The 21305-nt window shown below is 60.0% G+C and overlaps 1 protein-coding gene across 2 annotated transcripts in view; it reads left to right on the plus strand.

The window, feature by feature from the left end:
- The window catches only part of MLLT1 (MLLT1 super elongation complex subunit), a 59281-nt gene extending 43613 nt beyond the window's left edge, over positions 1-15668 (plus strand). For both annotated transcript variants that reach the window (XM_087425643.1, XM_087425642.1), the window contains 7 exons: positions 2407-2955; positions 7287-7374; positions 9262-9370; positions 11883-11982; positions 12320-12391; positions 12633-12704; positions 12854-15668. In XM_087425643.1, the coding sequence (XP_087281769.1) occupies positions 2407-2955; positions 7287-7374; positions 9262-9370; positions 11883-11982; positions 12320-12391; positions 12633-12704; positions 12854-12982 (1119 nt within the window). In that variant the 3' untranslated portion in view covers positions 12983-15668. The remainder of the gene's footprint in view (positions 1-2406; positions 2956-7286; positions 7375-9261; positions 9371-11882; positions 11983-12319; positions 12392-12632; positions 12705-12853) is intronic.
- The last annotated feature ends 5637 nt before the right edge of the window (positions 15669-21305 follow it).

Below are 21305 nucleotides of genomic sequence, written 5' to 3' on the forward strand. Positions count from 1 at the left end.
CTGTGTGCCAGCCTGTTCCTCCAGCTGAGCACCTTCATTTGGGTGCTGGCTGTTACTGGCTGCTCCCCCCAGATTGGTTCTCTGCTGCTGGGCCACATGCTCCAGGCAGAGGGGGCCAGGAGGGAAGGGGTGGGTCCCTGCAGGGCCTCGCCCATCGGGATCACCCGGCCCAGGGGCTGCTGGAGAGTCTAGCTGTGGCAGCCCTAGGGGGATCAGTCCCTGGTCTGTCCCCACCTCACAGTACCCCGGAGGGTAGCATGGCAGGCAGGAGTCGGAGCCTCCTGGGAGAGGAGCAGGACCCCCAGAAGGCTCACACGGCGAGGATGCTTGTTCCCTTTGGTCCCCACCCCACGCACCTGGACTTGCACACCTTCAAGAGCACCCTGCTTCTCTCTGTCTGGTGTCAGCCAGTTAGCCTGGTTGACTTTGCTCTAAAACTTGGTTCTTAGCCATCTTCATTGACAGCTTTGAGAACGTGAGTGCGATGGCTCCTCACCCCGGGAACATCCGCCTGATGCTCAGAGCTTAGTGTGTGATTTCACAGAGCCCATGGTCTCGGGCGCCTGTGCAGGCCCCCAGTGAAGAGCCGCTCTCTGAAGGCTCCTGCTAGTCAGGCAGGCCCTGGGCTGCAGCGGAGGCTCGGCTGGCCCCAGGGCTGGGGGCCACTGGCAGATATGCCGCCGTGTGCTCCTGCCTCTTGTGGCTGGGCAGCTCCTGCGGCCCAGGCGGGCACGTGACACTGTGAGAAGAGGCCGGAATTGCATGTGGGATCTGTGTCTTGTCTCCCTCCTCGGGGGAGCAGCTTGCTGGAGCCGAGACCCCGGGGACTGGCCACATTCCACGTGCCAGCCCCAAGGGGCTGTCCCATTAGACAGGCTGCTGGGGGCTTGTGGTATGGGCACCCTCCCCACAGCCCTGGTGACTTAGGAGCCGGGGCCGGGGCACGGGGGCCAGTGCTTCCCCAGGGAGGCACAGGAGCCCATGGCCACGTGGGGCTGTCCCCGAAGCCATGGCACTGACGTGGGTTGTGGACTTGTCAGAAGACGGTGACCTGAGTAGGTCAGAGGGGGTCGAGGCTGTGGTGCCTGTGCCTGTGGCTCTTTGCTGGGAGAGTTCTGTCACTGCACCCTCAGGTGGGCTGTGAGAGCAGAGGCCTGGCTGCTGGGCATTTACCTGGCTCCCCGTCCCCTGCTGTACTCTGCACCCCATCCCCTCAGCACTCGGGGTGAGCTGGTGTAGTGTGGCTGCCTCGGGGGAGCCCCCACCCAGGTGGTGCGGGCCACCCTCTGGGTCTGGCTGCTGTTAGTGTCCTGGCGAGTCTTTAAGTGGAGAGTCTCCGGGCCGGGCTGTGCACGTGGCCGGCCGAGTTGGCCGCAGAGCCTCCAGCAGCTGACAGCAGCAGGCGCCTGTCCAGTGCTTCTGGACATGTGGGGTGATAGTGAGGTGTCGACAGGGAGGAGACCCAAACAGGGTGTCAGATGGGGCTCCTACCCGCAAGGCTCACTAGCTGTGTGGGGGGTCAGCCCCCCTTGGTGAGCGCTCGCTGTCTGCCAGGCCCTGCACCGTCGCCCCGGGAGGTAGGTGGTCTTGCCCTCGTTCAGAGGAAGTGCAGGTGCACAGGGTTGGCGTAACCTGGCCTGGCCTCCCTGGCCGCCCGGAGCAGGCCCGCTGTCTGCCTCTGTCCCCCGTGGGAGCTCCACCACCTGGCCCATCAGCACCGAGTCCGGGCTCCACCCTCAACCCTCTGAATTTTCTAGGTGGAGGCCCAGAGTCATACGTGTTTTAGAGAAGCCGCCCAGGTGGCTTCAAGTCCAAGAGGGCTCAGGGCTGTCTGTCTTGCGTGGCGCCTGGGGACCCCGCGGCACCCGGCAGATGCTGACCGCGGGATCGGAGGACCCTGTGCCCGAGCCTGGCTGTCCAGGCGGGGTGGGGGCGACGGGGCAGGAGGCATGCAGGCTCTGTGGTGGGGACAGAGGGGCGGGGCACGAGCACCAGTGCCCCCCTCACCTCCGCCAGCGCCCCTCGCGCCAGGCGCGGCCTTCGATTTTCCGCGGGCCGGCGGGAAGCTGTGAGGTGCTGGAACGGGAGTGGGTAGATGTGGCTTGCCTGTCTCGTGTCTGACTCACCGTGTACTCTTCTTGAATCCCTCAGGGAATGTCAGTTCAATTCAGAGGGGAATCTTAGCCTGCAGTCGCCCGGGACCTGCTGACACTTCTAGTAGTTTAAAGGGACAGCTCCATTTAAAACTCTCACCTGCTGCCTTACTTTTTCGCTTTATGGAAGATTTTCTCTAGCTGAGTCTGAATCAGGTGGATTACGCTTTGTGGGGGTCGGGGGAGGTGGAGCAGGGCGACCCTGAGATGCCATGTGACCGTGTCTCTCCCCCCACCCCGCCCCGGCATTCAGGACGCCAGCAGGGAGAGCGGCAAGGCCTGCAAGACCCACAAGACGACCAAGGAGCACCGCGAGCGGCCGCGCAAGGACTCCGAGAGCAAGGGCGCCCCCAAGGAGGCGGAGCGCGAGCAGGCCAGGAGCGCCAAGGATGCCGCACGGAAGCCGGGCGAGGGCCGGCCGCCCAAGGAGGAGAAGGCCCCGCCGCCCAAGGCCGCGTTCAAGGAGCCCAAGATGGCCCTGAAGGAGACCAAGCTGGAGAGCGTGTCCCCCAAGGGCGGGCCGCCGCCCCCACCCAAGTCTTCCAGCAAGCGGCCGGCTGCCGCCGACTCGCCCAAGCCCAGCGCCAAAAAGCAGAAGAAGAGCAGCTCCAAGGGGTCGAGGAGCGCCCCCAGCACCTCGCCCCGCACCCCGTCTTCCTCCTTCTCGGACAGAAAGCCGGCCAAGGACAAGGGCGGCGCCAAGGGGGAGAAGGCCAAGGCCGAGGGCGAGCCCAGGGAGGTGAAGAAGGCCCCGGAGGTGGAGGAGTCCAACTCGGAGGACGAGGCCTCCTTCAAGACGGAGGTGAGGCGGCCCCTTCCTCCCCGCCCGCCCCGTCCTGGTCCTCGTCCTCCCCCGTGCTCTGGGAGCTCTGGGCGAGCCTCTGCAGCTCGCCGAGCCTCAGTTGCCCCTTCTGTCCGGGTGCTAGGCCTGCCCTGTGAGGACCCTGTGGACACGGTGCTGGGGGGGAGGCTTCTGGTAGAGCGTGGCAGTTTGGCATGTGGGTTCAGAGCTCTCTTCTTTGGGCAGCCCCCTGCGCGGGCCGGGCTCTCTCAGGGGCTTCTCTGGGGTCAGGGTGGGCGACCGTGTCTCACCGTTGCCCCTTGCCCGGCTACCGCAGGGTCGGTCTGTCAGGGAGCTCACTGCCCAGTAGCAGGGCGTGCCTGTGGGTCTTTGTCCCGCCCTGGAAGTTGAACATGGGCCCCTGAGCCTCGCCCGGCTCCCTTCCCAGGTGACCGTGGGGGTCTGAGCCAGACTACTCCTCCCCCCGCCCAGTCCTGCACACACAGCTCCAGCACGGGGGTCTCAGGTCGGCAAGGCTCGTTCCTGAGCGTGGGCCAGGGTGACGTCCTGTCACCCCTGTGAGAGGCCCTGGGTAACGCTTGCAGGCGGCTCTCTGAAGGTTGCCATCAGCGATGGCTTGAGCCCGAAAGGAGCCAGTCACCAGACTGTTGGCTGGGCAGCCAGACCTCACGGGGCCTTGGATGGTGGTGTGGTCTCTGAGCGTTGTGTGTGGCGTCGGTGGTCAGAGGACGGGAGCTGGGGTGTGTGGATGGATGAGCGAACGAGTGATTGATCCCGCCCCTCCGTCACCCAGCCTGGCCCTGTGTGCCTTTCGGGGTTTCTGAGTCGTCATTCACTCAAAGACGGAAGCTTTGCCCCCAGCATTGCTGCTTGGGGCTCCCGGGGACCTAGCCTGGGCGGTCTGTGTCCATAGCGCCGATGTCGTGAGTGCACGGCTTCCGGGGGCAGCCATTGGAGGTGACAGCGCTGGCTGGGGGTGACGAGTCAGCCCATGGGTGACAGCACGTCCCGCTGGCTCAGGGACGCCTGGGACTGGTGGGACTGGTGGTGCCGTGTGCCCAGAGCCTCTCACGGTCAGGAGACACTGTCTGCCAGTGGAGAAGAAGGTGGCAGCACCGCGGGGTGTCCAGGGCCGTGCCAGTAGCCCACTCAGCTGCTAGAGCTTCTCTGGGAGCTTCAGAGTGCCCCAGTCTGTCGTTTGTCTCCTCCGTCTGCTCTGCACCCGGAGCTCTGGGCAGGTGCCCTTCCCTCCTGGCCACCCCCGGTGCAGCCTTTCTGCGCCTGAGGCTGGTGTACCTGCGCTGGGAAGAGGTGGAGGCCTCCGCTGGGGCCCCCCTGGCTTCCACGCTGCCGTCCTGCTGTGATCGTGCTGAGCACCTGGGACGCTGTGCGGGAAGCTTCCTCCACCTGGGCTCTGCTGCTTAGAGCAGGCTGACTGGACACGCGGCGTCTGTGGCCTGGGGCCCTGTGGTCCCGAGGCTGGGGTTGCTCGAGGAAGCCTGGGGGTTTCTCTTGGCTGAAGAGGCACGTCCTATGCCCTGGGAGACTGCTGAACGACAGGCCTTAGCCACTCGAGGTCTGTGCAGGATGCCTGGAGTTTCTAGGGCTGCCAGACAGTGACTCACTGACATTCCCCAGCCCTGGGACCTCAGCAAGGCACAGACATCTGCACTGGAGGAGGCGAGACAGCTTTCTAGACCCGGGCCTCCCCAGCCTCTCTTGACCGTCTCAGACCATCCCTCCCTGGAGGCCACGTGGAGTGCCCCCACGGGGAAGCTCTGTCCGTTGTGCAGAACCTGAGTGGCTTCCTCTCCTTGGCCCTCAGAGGCAGCCGGGCACCTCGTTGTCTGGGTCCCCAGGCCAAGCTCCCCAGCTCCTCTGGCTGCTTCTCTGTGGTCTCCTTGGCCCGGGGTTCCTGAGCCAGTCAGTGCCGGGCCCGGGAGTGCAGGGAGCACAGCGGGCCCCTCCACCCTCCTTCTGGATGCTCCATGTGGCCTGAGCACCGGGACACTTCAGCAGCACTCACAGTGACCTCTCATGGCCTCTCTGGCCCACCTCCTCTAGGCTCTTTTGGCTGAAACCATTCTGGATTCTCTTCCCCACTCCTGCTCCTCGATTTGTGTGGAAGGAGAAGGGACAAGTGCGTCTGAGGAGCTCTGACCTGCTCTGTTGAGGACAGCGCTAGTGCTCGCCGCCCTAGCACAGGGCCTGAGCTGGCCTCCCAGTGACGCCACTTCCAGAGTCGGCTGAGCCAAGCCTGCACGCGGGGTGGCCTCCTCCCCTGGGAGTGAGAGCACGTGCAGAGGTGCCGGGCAGGACAGGCTTCTTTCCGTGCCCCAGGAAGGACAGGCCTGGCTGGGTTTTCCCCACTGGGCACCCCTGGTCACCCCTGGTCTGGCTCCTGGCCAGCCCTGCCACTGTGTGTCAGCCACAGACCCTGCCACTCATGCCCCCTGCCCAGGAGTTCTGTCTGAAATATCTGCCCCAGAGCTCGGAGGCACGATTGACATCAAGCTCTGTGCTGGCAGCTGGTGCACACACGCCTAGAGGCCGGCAGGGCAGCTCTTTTACAGGTGGGGAAACAGGCTTAAAACTGGGCACTGCCTTCCTTGGCCAGTTGGTGAGAAAGGTGGAGTCGGAACCCAGGACCCCTGAGCCAGAATAAGAACTCGGATCTGCATGCAGGAGGGGCCCCGTGGCGCCAGGCCCATTGTTGGGGGCCAGGGGGTCACGCTGGTCTGTGTGGCACCCCACAGTCAATGGTGGTTGATGGAAACCTAGGCCAGATTTTCCAGGGAGGTTCCCCAGGGAACACCGTCTGCCAGTGGGAAGGGGCGAGTGGGGGACGTCATCAGCCGGGGCACGTTGGGAGGGCCTGGAGCGGATTGGGTTGGGCCCCGGTAAGCCCTAGAGAAGAGACCCCTTGAGGTGAAAAGGATTCTGTCCCCAGCAGCCTGGCCACTCTGTGTCTACTGAGTGAGGAGAGACTTGTGCCTTCCTGGGTCCCCTTCTGTAGGCTGGGGGCTGGCTTTGGCCCACAGACCATTGAGAGGGGCTATCCCGAGCCCCAGTGGGTCAGGGGCTCCCCCTCTGGGGTCTCTTCCGCGGGGCTCAGGCCAGGACCAGCAGGCGCTGCTAGGTGCTCTGCTTCTCTGCTGGCCCCTCCATCCTCTTGGCGAGGAGAGGTGCCTGGAGGTGGGCGGTCCCCAAGGACTCAGGCTGCGCAATTCCTCCCGACGGCCCTCTGAGGCGAGAAGGCCGGACAGCCCCCGGCCCGAGGGTAGGCCTGCGGGGTCTGAGGCCGCCCCTGGGTGTCTGGGGTGCTGTGGCCGGGGCAGGTTTGCTGAGCCGCAGACTCAGCCTTTCAGAGCCTTGCCCAGGCCCCGGGCTCACTCACAGCTTTCTCTGCCGCACGCACCTTTGGGGAAGCTCGTCGGCAGAAACTAAGGGATCAGCGCTCCTTGTGGCGGGGCCAGAGGCCCTTCCCCACGCAGGTGTCTGGAGTGACCCATCTGTCCCCCCAGGCCCCGTACCCACTTGTGTCCTGTGGCGTGGTGTCCTAGTCTTGGCTCTTACTGCCCCCTGGTGGCTGAGTTGGGCTAGGTGGCTGCAGGAAGAGAAGGAGGGGGGTGTGACTGACTCTGGGGACCGTGGGGCCAGACTCCAGTCCACCAGGTCCTCAGCTGTTTGTCAGGTGCATGCATACTCGTCGTCACCTCGGGCACCTGGGGTGACAGCAGCCCGAGGCAGGGAGACAGCTTTGTGTCATTACTCAGCCTCGAGACAGGCCGTGAGGAGACGGGCAGAATGAGAAGCCGGGTCTCTGCACCCGCTTCGCCTGTTCCAGACCTGTCAGCTGTTCTCTGCAGCGCCACAGCCCACACCGGCTGCTTGGGCTCCCACCGGAGGAGGGCAGGGCCCACAAACAGATGAGCAGCCACAGACGCGCTGCCCCTTCCGCTGCATCAAGAGCTTGCCCTGTGCCCCATCCTCCTGCCTAGGCAGATGGGAGAGCAGAGACATGGTCTGGCGCTTCCCCTGGAACTACTAGAAATTCACACCCCTCAGTGGGAAAGGAAAGGGCATTGGTAGCATTTTGAATGGGAACTGGTGTTGTCCTGGGGCTGCAGGGGGAGCTGGGAGCTGGGCCGCGTGGACCTTGGGAGGTTGGTTCTCAGGAGTGTGTGTGCCTTGGGGTCTGGCGCCCGTGTGACCTCTTAAGTGCAGATCTGGGGGAGACCCATGGCGGTGTCCCCACTCCAGTTCTTTGGACTGAAAGGTGATTCTTGTCTTCTCGCCCGCTGCCCGCCCCACCCTGCTGTGGGGTGAAGTCCGCCCAGTCGAGCCCCTCCAACTCCAGCTCCAGCTCTGACTCCAGTTCAGACTCGGATTTTGAGCCATCTCAGAACCACAGTCAAGGTGCGTGGTGAGAAGGGGAAGGGGTGGGAGTGTTCTCGGGGGAGGGCTTCCTGCTGTGGGGGCAGCCACGGGCCTACTGGGCTTGTTCTTGGATCAAAGGGGTTCACGAGTGATTTCCCCTGGGGGCTTACTCCATGCATGCATTTTAGCACTCTGAGTTTGACGGCTGTGTCACTGCCAGAAAAACTCAGTGACAACTTACCTGAGGGCAAGGGGCAAATGGGGGAGGGTCCAGAGCCGTGGGGGAAGGCCTAGGGCGATGGGGAGGGCCCAGAGTGGTGGGGAGGGGTTTGGGGAGAGCCCAGAGTGATGGGGAAGACCCAGAGTGCTGGGGGAGGGGTTTGGGGAGGGCCCAGAGTGATGGGGAGGCGCAGAGGGATGAGAGGGCCCAGAGTGATGGGGAGGGCCTAGAGTGATGGGGAGGGGTTTGAGGGAGGGCCCAGAGTGATGGGGAGGGGTTTGGGGAGGGCCCAGAGTGATGGGGAGGGGTTTGGGGAGGGCCCAGAGTGATGGGGGAGCGGTTTGGGGAGGGCCTAGAGCCATGGGGAGGGATTTGGGGGAGGGCCTAGAGCCATGGGGAGGGATTTGGGGGAGGGCCTAGGGTGATGGGGAGGGCCTAGAGCCATGGGGAGGGGTTTGGGGGAGCACCTAGAGCCATGGGGGAGGCGGTGCACTGGGGTACTTGCGCCGAGGTTGAACTTGGCCTGGGCGTTTTTCAGTATAGGGTTTCTTTCCCACACTGGGCCCGAGAGATCCTGTTGGTAGGTTTGTGGAAGCACAGGGACTCGGTGTTAAAGAGCAAAACAGAAACAGGTCACCTGACCGGAGGCCAGGTGTGGGAAGTGCTGCTCCCTCTGGTGGTCTTTGGTGTCCCTGGTGTCCGTCCCTGGGCCCTCAGATACACCCTGTGTGTGTGACAGGAACTTTGAGCTGTGCTGGTGAGGAGCTGGCACTTGTGGGTCGGTAGAGAAGGGCCCCTTTCTGTTCAGGCCCTGTCCATGACAGACACCATCCTCGGCACCCCCCACACTGGAAGTATTTCTGCGGGTGGATTGGACACAAGTCGCTTCCCCCCACGGCCTGGAGTCCTTTTTTGAGGCTTGGGGAGAGCTGGGGGAGGGGAGCGTATTGTGGCGGGGTCTGGCCTGGAATTCAGCCGTGCAGTTGCCGAGGGGGGCTGGGAGGGGGGTGGGGGGTGCTCGAAGCCCACACTCTCTGCAAGGGTTCTTATCTACGGGGAGGGGCGGGGGAACCTGCCGAAGCGGGATCATGTGACCAAGGTAATTGAGGGCTTTGTGTCCCTCTGTTGCCTTGGTAACAGGAATATAAACCAAGATGCCGTCTGTAGGGGACTGGAATCGTGTGCCTCTAGAGAAAGGGGAGGACAGGGGGCCAGGAGCAGCGGAGCGGGTTGCCGAGGGGCTGGGCAGGCCCGAGTAGGGGCGCAGGCTGGTTGCGGGATTTTGTGGCCCCAGCTCTGGCCTCCTCACCCTCGCCAGCCACGGCTGGCTCGTCCCGGCTCCCGGCGGAGGCTGTGATCTCAGCACCCGCAGCAGAGGAGGGCTGCTTGTCTGGCTTTGGCAATGGAGGGGCCTTGTGGTCCTGCCGGGGGCCAGGGACCAGAGGCCTGCGAGCAGGGCCAGGACGGTATTGGTGGCAGGGGGAGCCAGAGGGTCCGTAGGAAGGGGCTGGCTGCGGGGGCAGTTCTTGGGGATGGGTGGCAGGCCCCACCTGGCAGAGGGACCTCCAAGGCGGATTTACGTGGGTGTGTTTTAGGGGGTCATGGTGTCAAGAAGTTCCATGTGGCCCTGGGTGTGGAGAGGACCCCGTAAGGTGCAAGGCGGAGCCCTCACCCCCTTCTCTTCCCCTCCCTCGCCACCCTCCCAGGACCCCTGCGCTCCATGGTGGAGGACCTGCAGTCCGAGGAATCTGACGAGGATGACTCTTCGTCAGGCGAGGAGGCTGCCGTCAAGACAAATGCAGGAAGGGATTCCAGGTGCCTGGGCCGCTGGAGGGCGAGCCGGGTGTGGGGGGCGAGTCAGGGCGGCTCTGCTGTGATTTCTGGGGCCTCGAGGAGGGGAGGCCGTGCAGCAGTGTCCCCTGGGGGGATGGCGCCCCACCTGGGCGTTGAAGTGGGCCTGGGGACCGCGAGTTCTCTCCCGTTGGTGAGGCCGAGGGGCCTTGGGTGGCGGCCGGCCTCCCATCGCTGGAGGGTGTGGGGAGAGGCGGGGTGTTCAGGGAAAGAAGCCCGGTCACCATCCGAGGAGGGGGCCAGGCAGCGCCCAGCAGCCCAAGGGCCAGTCTTGGTCCGAGGAGTGTGGCAGGGGGCCTGGTTCCCCTGCTCTCAGGCCAGGGGACCTTTTCCCCTTTCGCCACATGCATGGCCTGGGGTGAGGACAGACTCTGAAAAGTGTCCAGTGACCCGCAGACACCCCGGAGTGGGGAGCAGCAGTGGCTGCCCACTGGCCTGGGGAAGGCAAAGCCTGGCCTTTCCCCAGAGCAGCGGGAGCCGACGTGCCCCCTTCAGACACCCCTAGACCCTCAGAGTGGGTCCCCCTCAGGGCTAGCTGTGCGTTCTCAACCTCTAGGCCGGAGCAAGTGTCGACCTTGGTCCTGGGCCCCGAGGAGTGGGCAGACGTGGGAGTCAGCGACCCCATCTGAATCCACCCCTCCTCTCCATGAGGCCAGGACCTCCGGGCCTCAGCTGCTCCTCTGGAAGACAGGCTGGTCGGCGGGAAGCCTAACGGGTGCTCTCGGGCATCCTGTGCTAGTGTTGCTGATGAAACAAACGTGCCATCCCGAGAGCTCCCGCCAGCCATGAGAGAGAGCCCCTCATGGGCCTCTTTGGCACACGCCAGCGCTCTGTGGGTGTAGAGGGGAGCACAGGCTCCCCAGGCAGTGGCTCCTGCCCCATTTGGTGCTGGCGACATTCAGGGTGGGCTCCTGCCTGGACACCAGGAGCAGGGAGCTGAGAGGGCTCACAGATGTGGTCCTGTTCTCTCGGGGCTCCCACAGCGACCCAGGGACAAAGGCACAGAAGCCCCTTGCGTGTTCTCTGCCCCGGGTGGGGCCTTCTGGGGCGCCGCATCCCTTGTCAGGGGAGGCCACCGGCCCTGACGTTGGCACTGCGGCTGCTCAGGGCAAGCTGGCAGAGCCCCTCCTGGTCTGCTCCCTGGGGAGGCCGAGTCTGGCGTGGCCCCCACTGTCCCCCAGCTGCTGCCTGCTGAGCCCGGGGAAGAGGGGGAAGTGAGGGGTGCGCGGGGCGGCGAGGCCACGCCTGGGCCCGCCTGGCGCAGTTGTGTCGCCTGGGCAACGAGGAGCCGGACCGCCTGCCTTTGCCCCTGGAGTGATCCGCGGCGGGGAAGTCGGGGAGAGAGCCTCAGCCTCAGGGAGCAGGGGCCCCGGAGCCTCGTGCTTATCACGGCAGAAGGTCACCTGGGGGCCAGACACCCTTGACCTCGGGGCATAAGACAGGAGCCCCCAGGGGCCCGGGCTCTGGCCCAGCGCTTCCTGGCCCTGCCTTCACAGCGAGGAGGAGAGGCGCAGGCGGGTTTCACCCTGCTGTGCGTGTGTTGTGAGAGGACAGTCGTCGGGGCTCCAGACAGGGACTCTCCCCGAGCGTGTTGCCTGCGGCCGGCCCCCAGAGGAGCAGGGGGGAGGCTGGAGGGGCATCTGCTCCCCCCCACCCCCTCGCTGTGCTTCGGGAGATTGTGGAAGAAGCTGCAAGGAGCAGGCCACTAGATCCAGACTGAGAAGGCGAGCACTGGGGCTGTAGAGGGGAGGTCTCCCACGCAGGCTAGCTGGGGACTTTACACGTTGAGTGACCACGCCCTTCCTGCCGAGACAGCAGTGGATGTCTGTCCCTGTGAGTCAGCCCCTCCCCTGTGCACTTCTCCGGGAGGCTCAGGAAATGGAGGCAGAGGTTGAGGACCTGTCCAGGGCCCTGCCCGCCAGGGCGTTTGCCACTGAGCCACCACCAGACACACCCGCTCAGGCCCCGCCCAGATGGAGTGGGGCGCCCAGCGTCACCAATGGAAGCCTGCTGTCCGGTGCGTCAGGCTTGGGTGGAAACTGCTGTTGCCCACTGAGTGACCCCTGCAGGCAGCTCTCCTGCACAGAGTGAACAGCAGAGCCCACTTAAGGGAGCAAGACCCAGCACACCCCCGGCTGGCCTGTGGGGGCCTCACGCCCTGCTGTTCTGGCCCCGAGAGCCCTCCCAGGGGTGATGGGAGCCCGCAGGCCCCCGCAGAGCCTCTCCGAGGACCCGCATGCTGCTCTTTGCGTTCTTTGCCCCCGAAGGTGGTGCAGACGCATCCTTCCTTTCTTTAAGTCACCAGTAGAGCTAAGCGAGTTGTTCTCCCGAGGTCTGGGGGAACAGAACCAGGACGCTGGGCATGTGTGGCCCTCAGGGAGGGGCCGGGCGTTGTCGGGCGAGTCTGTTCCAGGGCACGGGTCCCTGGAGCAGGGGGGTGGCAGAGGCCTGACAGGGCGTTGTGTCCTGCATCCAGGTTGAGCTTCAGTGACAGCGAGAGCGACAACAGTGCCGACTCCTGCCTGCCCAGCCGCGAGCCGCCTCCCCCCAAGAAGCCGCCCCCACCCAACAGTAAGGTGAGCCTGAGGGCTGCTCGGGGTTCCTGCCGTGGGCGGGGGGGTCTCCAGGGTGATCAGGTCTCTACCCTCCATGTCCTGGAGGCAGGGCTGAGGGTTCTCCGAGGGTCTGAGGCTGAGGGTGGTGGGCGCAGAGAGAGGCTCACTTCACCCCCAGGCCTCAGTGGTGTGTCTGCTCCCCAGGGTGGGCTGCCCTTAGAGTCGGGCCAGGGAAGGGAGGACGAGCAGGCCCCGGGGCCCCAGGCTGGCCCTGAACAGTCAGCAGCTGCTCTGGGGGGTCAGAGAGCCTCCGGCGGGCTGGGGGAGAGCTCAGAGCAGACCTGGGTTTGCCCTGCAGGCCTCAGGCCGGAGGAGCCCGGAGTCCGGCAGCAAGCCCGAGAAGATCCTGAAGAGGGGCACCTACGACAAGGTGGCGGGGCTTGGGCGGGGCGGGCAGTGGGAGGACACCCTGGGGCCCCCCAGAACTGGGCAGGCTGCTCGGAGCAGCTGCCAGGCCCAGGTGTGCTGAGGTGCTGGCCCCTGCGCCTCAGGCCCTCCTCCGTCCTGGGCCCGCGAGCTGAGGTGGGCGGGACCACGGGCAGCCCATAGGGCTGGGCAGTCAGAGGGGCTGAGGCGGCCCGCCCTGCGCTGAGCCCCCCTGCCACCCGCAGGCCTACACGGACGAGCTGGTGGAGCTGCACCGGAGGCTCATGGCCCTGCGGGAGCGCAACGTGCTGCAGCAGGTATGGGCGGAGCCCTCGGCGTCCTGCTGAGAATGCGGTGGTCTCAGATGAGACCCGGGGGGGGGCGAGGGGGGCCCTGAGGCCTGCGGGGGATGGGGCCACCCCAGCCCGCCTCCCGTCCCCTGAAGCTGCCCTGCCACCCACTCCAGATCGTGAACCTGATCGAGGAGACCGGCCACTTCAACGTCACCAACACCACCTTTGACTTTGATCTCTTCTCCCTGGACGAGACCACCGTGCGCAAGCTGCAGAGCTACCTGGAGGCGGTGGCCACATGACCCGGGGCCGGGCGCCGGGCCCCTGTCGCCGGGGTTCCGGGAGGCCACGTCCAGGCCCCGCCTTCCTTCCTCTCTCGACTCGCCCGCCCGCAGCACTGCCTTAGTGACCGCCCTATCCTCGGCCCACACGGCCAGCTGCACTTTCCTCGTCGGCTCCCGGCCCACCCTCCCCACCACCTCGTCGGGAGCCCTAGGGCTGAGGGGGCCCGGGCCGGCGCTGCTGCTCCCCGATACTCAGGGGCCGTCCCCTGGGCCCCTCTTGGAAAGTGGCTTGTGTTGAAGGCAGCGCCGGGCCTCACTCCCGAGGGGGCAGAAACATGCCTGGCGGTGGGGGCCTCGCCCGGCCTCAGGATCCCGCTCCATGGTGGGTGTGTGGCATAGTTTCACTGCCCTGGCCTCGCTGAGCAGCCGGGGCACAGCCTCCAGCCTCCCCAAACGGTTCAGAACACACCCACTGCTGCCCCAGGACCTCAGAGGGCTCCAGCTGTGTGTGTGCAGCCAGCTGTGCCAGGCTGGGCCTCGGCCCGTCCCCCGTGGCAGCTGGTCGCAGTGCTCTGCCGGCTCTCCCTGTGCTGGGACTGCGTGCTGTACAGTTCTCTCTCTATTATATATGTATGTATGCACTGTAGGTACCAGAGCGGTGTCCGGGTGTGTGTTTCCGTGGCAGCAGTGCACGTGGCGGGTGGGGGGTGAGTAAGGCGGGACTTGTAGGTTAAGACGTCTTCACTGGTCATGTCCTCGGGCTGGAGGCTGAGCCGGAGCCCTGGCTGGCCCTCTCCAGGCTCAGGGAGGACTCCTCCCTCTGTGGTTCCAAGGGCGCCTCATCCGCCAGTGAACACTACGCGGGGGCAGCAGGTCCTCGGCACCCGGATCTCCGAGCTCCTGGGTGGCCGTCTCCAGGCACAGACCTCCCAGGCTCCAGCCAGGCACAGGCCGCGTTTTGTGTCTGCGCCCCGGGGTTCGTCTTCTTCCTCCTTCCATAGGATTCTCTTTCCTCTCTTCTGTTAATCGAGTCTTCGAACTTTGAAAAAAATGAGCTTTTGCCAAATAAGGGGGGCGAGTTTGTGGAGTTTTTTGAGGAGCATCAGTGCTCAGAGCCAGCTCGATTGTCTGGCTGGGCCCTCGCAGGCCCACCCATCTCTTTCTCATTTGGGCCCAACCCTCCCACCCCTGCCATTCATGTCGGTCCAGAGCCCGGAGACTCAACTCCTCGCACGCCTGAAATTCTCCAAGGGCCAGGCCGCTTCGTCATCCCTCTGGCCCACCTTCCAGGGCCGGAATGCCCTCACGGAGTCGGCCCATGGTTGGGGCTCGTGGGGGCTGGAGCCTGATGCTCAGCCTCTGTTCCCCCAGACCTCGACTCAGGACTCCTCCAGTCACCCCCGACTGTTGCCCTGAACAAGATGGGAAAAAGGACTAGGGGTCCAGAGGTGGGCTCACCTCTCTAGTCCAGTGTCAACCCCCTCTCTTCCCCCCTAGCTCGTGACTTCTGACGTGGGGAACACCACGCTTCCCTGCCCTGTGACCCTTGACTCTTGTGTCCCTGCTCCGGTTCCGTCTGTCAGGCAGACTCTGCACACTCCCTGGGGGAGCCCCGCCTCCAGGGCTTCCCCGGACTCCAGCCTTCCTGGTGAGATTCCCAGAACTCTCTGGAAGGCCCGGGACCTTTCAGAGGAAAGCGCCGTGACTCCTCGCCATCTGCTCTGATTCTCTCCCAGCCCCACTGCCTTGAGGTATTAGGAAGAGGGCAGGCCTGTGTGGCAGGCTCCGTGCTGTCAGTGTCCCCTTCCCCAGGCAGGCCAACAATACTCCAAAGTGGGGCATCTTTCTTCTCTGGAAACTCTCTAAGACATTGATGGAAGGAACTGGCCTGGTGCGGGCTGCTCAGAAGGCAGCAGCTCCCTGGTGCTCTGTGCACAGCAGCCGCCAGGGGTCTCAGGCGGGAGTCCCAGCCCAAGGACGCTGGTCTTCTTCCTTCACAAGGATCTCCTGGGAAGGGCCGCCGGCCCCCCCGAGCTCTGCAGTGACGTGGGCTCTCCCCAGGGCCAGCTGGAGGAAGCTGGGCTCTCCCATCTGCCCCCAGCGGCAGCAGCCTGTGGCCCTTCCTGCTGTTCCCAGGGCCTTCGGAAGCGCCAACCTGTTTCTCAGTTACCTCCTCTGGCCTGAAGGCGCCAGCGCTGTCCTCTGGAGCTGCCCTGGGCCCAGAGCTGGCCCGTGACCACCTGATGGACATGCCAGGCGGCCAGGGCCCCGACCGCAGCATTCCCGGCTGCTCCCCGACCCGACCCCCAGCTGCCCGGCAGCCGGGCCCCCGAGGGCTCTGGGGACACTTCCATAGGAAGGGGCCGGCACTTTGTGATTCCGCGTGTTTAGTGTTAAGCCCCCTGCCCCCAGTGCAAATCCCTGTGTTTTGCTCTCTCCTGAACAAAATGTAAACCGACGCCTGAAAGCAGAAGGTATCGAATACCTTTCTTACCCACAAGGGTTTTTACGAAGAGTGTGTCTCACTAGGAACTAGGACACTCATCAGCCCAAGACCAACTCCTGGGTAAAAGGAATAAGGAGGATTGTGTTTGTAATAAGTTACAGGATTGTTTCTGTCCTGGATTTTAAACTTTTTGTTAAATTGTGAAATTATGGAGGAGTTTTATAGAAAAAAAATGAAATAAAGTCAGATGGGAAAGCAGACTTGTGTAGAGCCTTGTGTGTCCACTTGGTTCCTTCTGTTGTGGAGTTGGTGGGGGAGCACAAAGTGCTGTGGGGCCCCTTGACCCTCTCCCTGTCCCAGAGCGACCACTAGGAAGGGGAGAGACTGTTGGGACCAAGCCTCGTGGGCAGCAGGAGTGAGGACGGGGAGTGAGCAAGGTTGGTCTCCTGGAAGAACAGAAGTGGTGCCACCAGAAATCCGAGAGGGGTGAGATGGCAGAGAATTCAGTCTCAGGTCCTGCTTTCAGTGGTATGTTCTTTCTTTGGAAGTGGGCAGCAAAGTTTGGGTTGAAAAGCAAACCTGACTTCACAGGATGGGTGGGTGGGTGGGGGGAAGGAAGGATGGCTGGAAGGGTGAGTGGGTGAGTGGGTAGATGGGTGGAAGGGTGAATGGGTAGATGGATGGGTGAGTGGGTAGATGGATGGAAGGGTAGTGGTTAAGTGGGTAGGGGATGGATGGATGGATGGGTAAGTGGGTAGATGATGGATGGGTGGATGGGTAGATAGATGGATAGGTGAATGGGTAGATGGGTGGATGGGTAAGTGGGTAGATGGATGGAAGGGTGAATGGGTAGATGGACGGATGGGTGGATGGGTAGATGAGTGGATGGGTGAGTGAGTAGATGGGCGGATGGGTGAGTGGGTGGGAGGATGAATGGGTAGATGGATGGAAGGGTGAATGGGTGAGTGGGTAGATGGGTGAATGGGTGGATGGGTGGGTGGGTGATGGATGGATGGGTGGGTGGATGATAGAAAGCTAGATAGAAAAATGTGGACAAAGACGGGAGCCAAGATGCCCATCTGCCAGTTTGTCCATGGTGGTGTTTGCTCTGGACTCTGGGGCAGAGCTGAGTGAACCCCGAGGAGACAAAGCTCTCACAGGCCCAATTTAAGCAGCTCTGTCCACTCTTTGGGCTCTGGTCCCACCAGAGGAGCAGAAGTTCTATTCCTGAGTGGTCAACATTGCAGGTCCGTACCCTCTGGCCACCCAGCCTACAGTAGCTGCAGCTAATTAATTAAGATCACTTTGGTCAGTCGGCAGCTGGGGAGACAGGCGGCCACACCAGGGTGCTCAGGAGTGGTTCCTCTCTCCTGGTCAGTAGCCAAAAATTCCATTTCCAACGCCAGGGTCATGGCCCCCCTGCCCATGTCTTTCCTAACAGAGAAAGGCACTGCAGGTCTTTTGGGACAGTCTCTGATCTGAGCTCCTAAAGTAGGGACACAGAGTGAAAGAGGGTCTAGCGTGGTTCCCACAGGGCCTAGAACCCCACGATGCAGTGAAAGGATTACTTACGTGTTAAAAATACCATAGGGCTTGCTACAGGCCAGGCGCTGTGCTAAGAATGGTCTCGCGGACTCTTAATAACCACCTGATGAAGTGGGCACCTCTGTCAGAATCCCCATCAACAGACGAAGAAACAACATCTAAGTTAAGCTGACCTGCCTATGACACAGCTAGTCAGCGCATTTCTGAGATGCGAGCCCGGGTATGTGTTGTTGTTGCTTATGATAGTCAACATTTATTAGCATTTACCTTCATAATTACCCCTTGTAGTTACTCCTTTCTTCCCACGGTTCCTTCTGGGATTGTTTTCCGTAAGCCTGAAGGATTCTCATTAGCATTTCATTTAGTGCACTGATGAATTCTCTCAGCTTCTGTTTATCCAGAAACATCTTCATTTCATCTTTATCTTGAAAGGATATAGAATTCTAGGTCAAATGTCACTCCATCATCTTGTGGCTTCCGTTGTTTCCTTTGGGAAGTCAGCAGTTAAGTTTCATTGTTGCCCCTTGGAGGATAATGTCTCTTTCATCTCTGGTGCTTTTAAGAGTTTCTTTTCATTTTGTTTGTTAGTCAGAAACAGCTTCATATGTTTTGATGATTTGTTTCTTTTATCAATGACATCTCTCCCTTTTCAATGTTTTTGCCTTGAATTTTCTTCAAATCTTAAATTTACATTTTGGTGATGCAGGCATGTGCACGTGAGCGATAATCCTCATTCTTGCTTCTTTTCCTTCTCCAGTCTCTTACGTATCCCTTGAGAGCCCTCTGCACCTGAACAAGACATAGCTCCTCTCGCAAATGGTAGCGTACATGCACACTTTTTTCTTAATACATCTTAGAGTTCATTCCAAGTTAGTATAGACTGTAAATGCACCATAACTTACATAACTAGTCCTGCTGGTGGGCATTTTACCGCTTTCCCTCATTTACTTCTGTGACTGTCCATAACTACGTGTGTGCAGGTGTGTGGCTGGATCTATAAGCAATGGCTATGGCAGTGGACTTGCCTATTTTTTCTACTGGGTTTCTTGGTGTGTGTGTGTGTATTTTTAGGAGCTTGTCATGGAATACGAAATGTAACCTTTGCAATATATTGTGTTTCCCCAGTTTGTATTTAGGTTTTGCTTATGGTGTTTCTGCCCATGCTGAAGTCTTATGTGTGTGTGTATATATATATATTTTTATTTATTTATTTATTTATTTATTTATTTTGCTGAGGAAGACTGCCCCTGGGCTAACATCCGTGCCCATCTTCCTCTACTTTATATGGGACGCTGCCACAGCATGGCTTGACAAGTGGTGCATCGGCGCGCGCCTGGGATCTGAACTGGCGAACCCCGGGCCACCGCAGCAGAGCGCACGCACTTAACCACTGTGCCACCGGGCCGGCCCCTGAAGTTTTATATTTTTATGTATTAAGCTTTTCTTTCAATGCCTTTTGGGTTGTTATTCCTTGCCTAGGATGATCCAAAAGAAAAAAAGCTCTCTCATGGTTTCTCTGAGGAATTTAATTTTTTTCCTTTTTCTTCCCTCTCTCCCTTTTTTCCTTCCTTGCCTTTCAATTTATTCCATCTGGAATTTATTTTGCTGTGAGGTAGGGCCCCAATTTTATTTCTGCCATAGCTACCCAAGGCAATCCACCTCCATTTATTGAATAATCTGTCTTTCCTCCACTTATTTGAAATACTGTCTTTATTGCATTACTCACTTCCTGCATACATTTGTGTCTGACTCTGCATATCTGTTGATGTCCCTTCACTGGCCCTTTAATTACCACTTTTATTATAATTTACTTAATATCTGGTGGGGCTAATCCCCCTGGATCATTCTTAATTTTTCCAGATATTCTTGTGTGTTGGTTTTCCCCCATAACCTAATCAGCTTAAGTTTTAGAACATTTTTCTTTATCTTGTTCTGAAGTTTCATGTTAACATTCTGTTTTTAATTCTAATTTTTAAAAATGTATCCTGGCTGGCATTTGGTGGGGTCCTGGAGAATTCCCAGCCATGATCTCTTCAGATGTCACCTCTCCTCTTTTCTCTTCTCCTCCTTCAGGACATCCCGCCGGGTGGAACCTCCAAGATTCACCATTCAGATCTCTAACCATCTCCCATTATACATATGTTACACCTTTTGTAATTGGCCCACAGTTCTTGGATCTTCTGTTCCTTTTTTTTTTTTTTTTTTTTCTTCAAGTCTTTCAGTCTTTTTTCTCTTTGCTTTCCAGTTTGGGAAGATTCTATTGACATATCTTCAAGCCCCCTGATTATTTCCTTGGCCGCGTCCAGTCTACTGATGAGCCCATCGAAGGCTTCTTGGTTTCTGTTATAGTGTTCTTGATTTGCAGCCTCTCCTTTTGATCAATTCTTAGAGTTTCCATCTCTCTGCTCACATTACCCCTCTGTTCTTGCGTGCTGTCCAGTAGAGCCCGTAGCATATGAATTGTAGTTGTTTTAAGTTCACAGTCTGATGATTCCAAAATCTCTGCCACATCTGAGTCTGGTTCTGACCTTTGCTCTGTCTCTTCAGACCGTGTTTTTTGCCTTTCCGCATGTCTTGTAATTTTTTGTTGAAAGCTGCACGTGATATACTGGGTAAAAAGAGCTGAGGGAAATAGCCCTTTAGGGTGAGGTTTTATGGTTCTCTGGCTCAGAGTTAGGCTGTTACACAGTTGGCTGTAGCTGCAGGGATCCTGGGCTAAAATTTCTTCAGATGTCCTTATTTTGTTTCCCCTGTCGTCATGGGTTTCCCTAGAGCCTCCTTTTAAAGTAGGATCTGAGCCTTGCAGTTCTTTTCACCTGTAATCGCATTATCATCACAGGAGCCACGTTGATGTGGTGGTAAAATATGGAGGGACAGGAAGCGTTCTGTGGTCTCCGTCTTTCAGAGAGCTTACGTCCCTGGACTGTGACCTTCACAAGTGCTTCTCAGCCTTTTTTTTTCTCTTTTCATCTTTAGCTGAGAGGAAGGCTAGAGAGGGGTGGAGTTGGATATTTCCCTTCCCCCAGGTCGCTTAAGCTCTCGTAAAATCCGCTTTAGTCAGGCTCTGGTAAAACAGTTTCCCTTGAGGGCAGGCCTTTGTTAAGGAGAACAGAACGCTCTGGATGTACTTCACAACAGTTCCTTTCCCTTCGTCCTACGGGAAACACCGGAGAGTTCGTCTCAGATCTTCCCTGTGAGAACCTGGTGGGGCTCCTGGAGGTAAAACACATGAATGTGTGCCCCTCACACCCACCCAAGACTGGGTCTCCAGCAATTAGTCAATTACCCCTTACACCAGTGCGGGTCCAGCAGTGGTTTCTGCTCTGGGTAAGCTACTAGTCTCTGTATCGACCTCTCTCCTGTTTTGGGGGGTAGTGGGTTGCTCTGTGACCTCACTTCTCTGGTGGATCAAAGAAGAGTTGTCGATTTTCAGTTTTTCAGCATCTTTCTTGTCGTGAGGACAGAAGTGGCGACTTCCACACCTTTTACCTGTCCGGCTGCAAGCCACTCTATCCAACTCCCTGTGTTTATTTCTCGGATGCAATTTCCTGGTGTTTCTCCAAGGAAATAGCTCTGTTTCTGTGGGTGTAAGTTCTGTGTCCAGCCTCTCTCTCCTGATGTTGGCCTCCCCCAATATGTCGTGTTTCTTTATTTGTGCACACGACTCTTGAAGGAGGGTTCCCTTGAGCATGTCCTGGGCCGTGACGGCCTCTTCAGCCCCCCTCTGAACCTCACTTACAGTCATGCTCCCTGTCTGAGCCGGAGGCCCTGCTCTGAAGCGTGCTCATGTCTATGAGTTAATTCTTCTCTCTTTCCTGTGGGTTGGGTGCAGAGTGGGGTTTAATATGCACCATTTGAACCACAAGCCTCCCAGCTGGTTCTGACGAGTCCAGTGTGTGAACCCCTGAACCCAGGGCCCCTCCATATATAGACGGGAGTGGTCTCAGCCCTTCCCTTCCTCAGATGCACCCCCGGATTATTGTGAACAGCCAGGAGATGTTCCTGGACCATCTCTCAAGAGGATTACAGCCTGTGCAGCAAGCCCTCGACTTCTCACTTAAAGAGTATGTATATTTTTCAAAGTAAAAGAAACCCATGATCTTTACCACGTCAGTTTTTGACTCTTCCGGAGCCCTCAATATGAAACCCCTCACCCACCTCGGCCCTATTGACATCTTGGGGGCGGGCAATTCTTCCCAGTATGGCGGGGCCGTCCTGAGCACTGTGGGGTGCTGAGCAACATCCCTGGCCTGCCCCCACCAAAGGCCAGTAGCACCCCACCCTCAGTCGTGACAACCACAAATGTCCCCAGACACCGCCATGTCTCGGGGGGGCAGACTCACCCGGGGA

The sequence above is a fragment of the Ceratotherium simum genome, chromosome 39, assembly GCF_057802395.1.
Source record: "Ceratotherium simum simum isolate JZ-2026a chromosome 39, ASM5780239v1, whole genome shotgun sequence".
Classification (NCBI taxonomy): domain Eukaryota; kingdom Metazoa; phylum Chordata; class Mammalia; order Perissodactyla; family Rhinocerotidae; genus Ceratotherium; species Ceratotherium simum.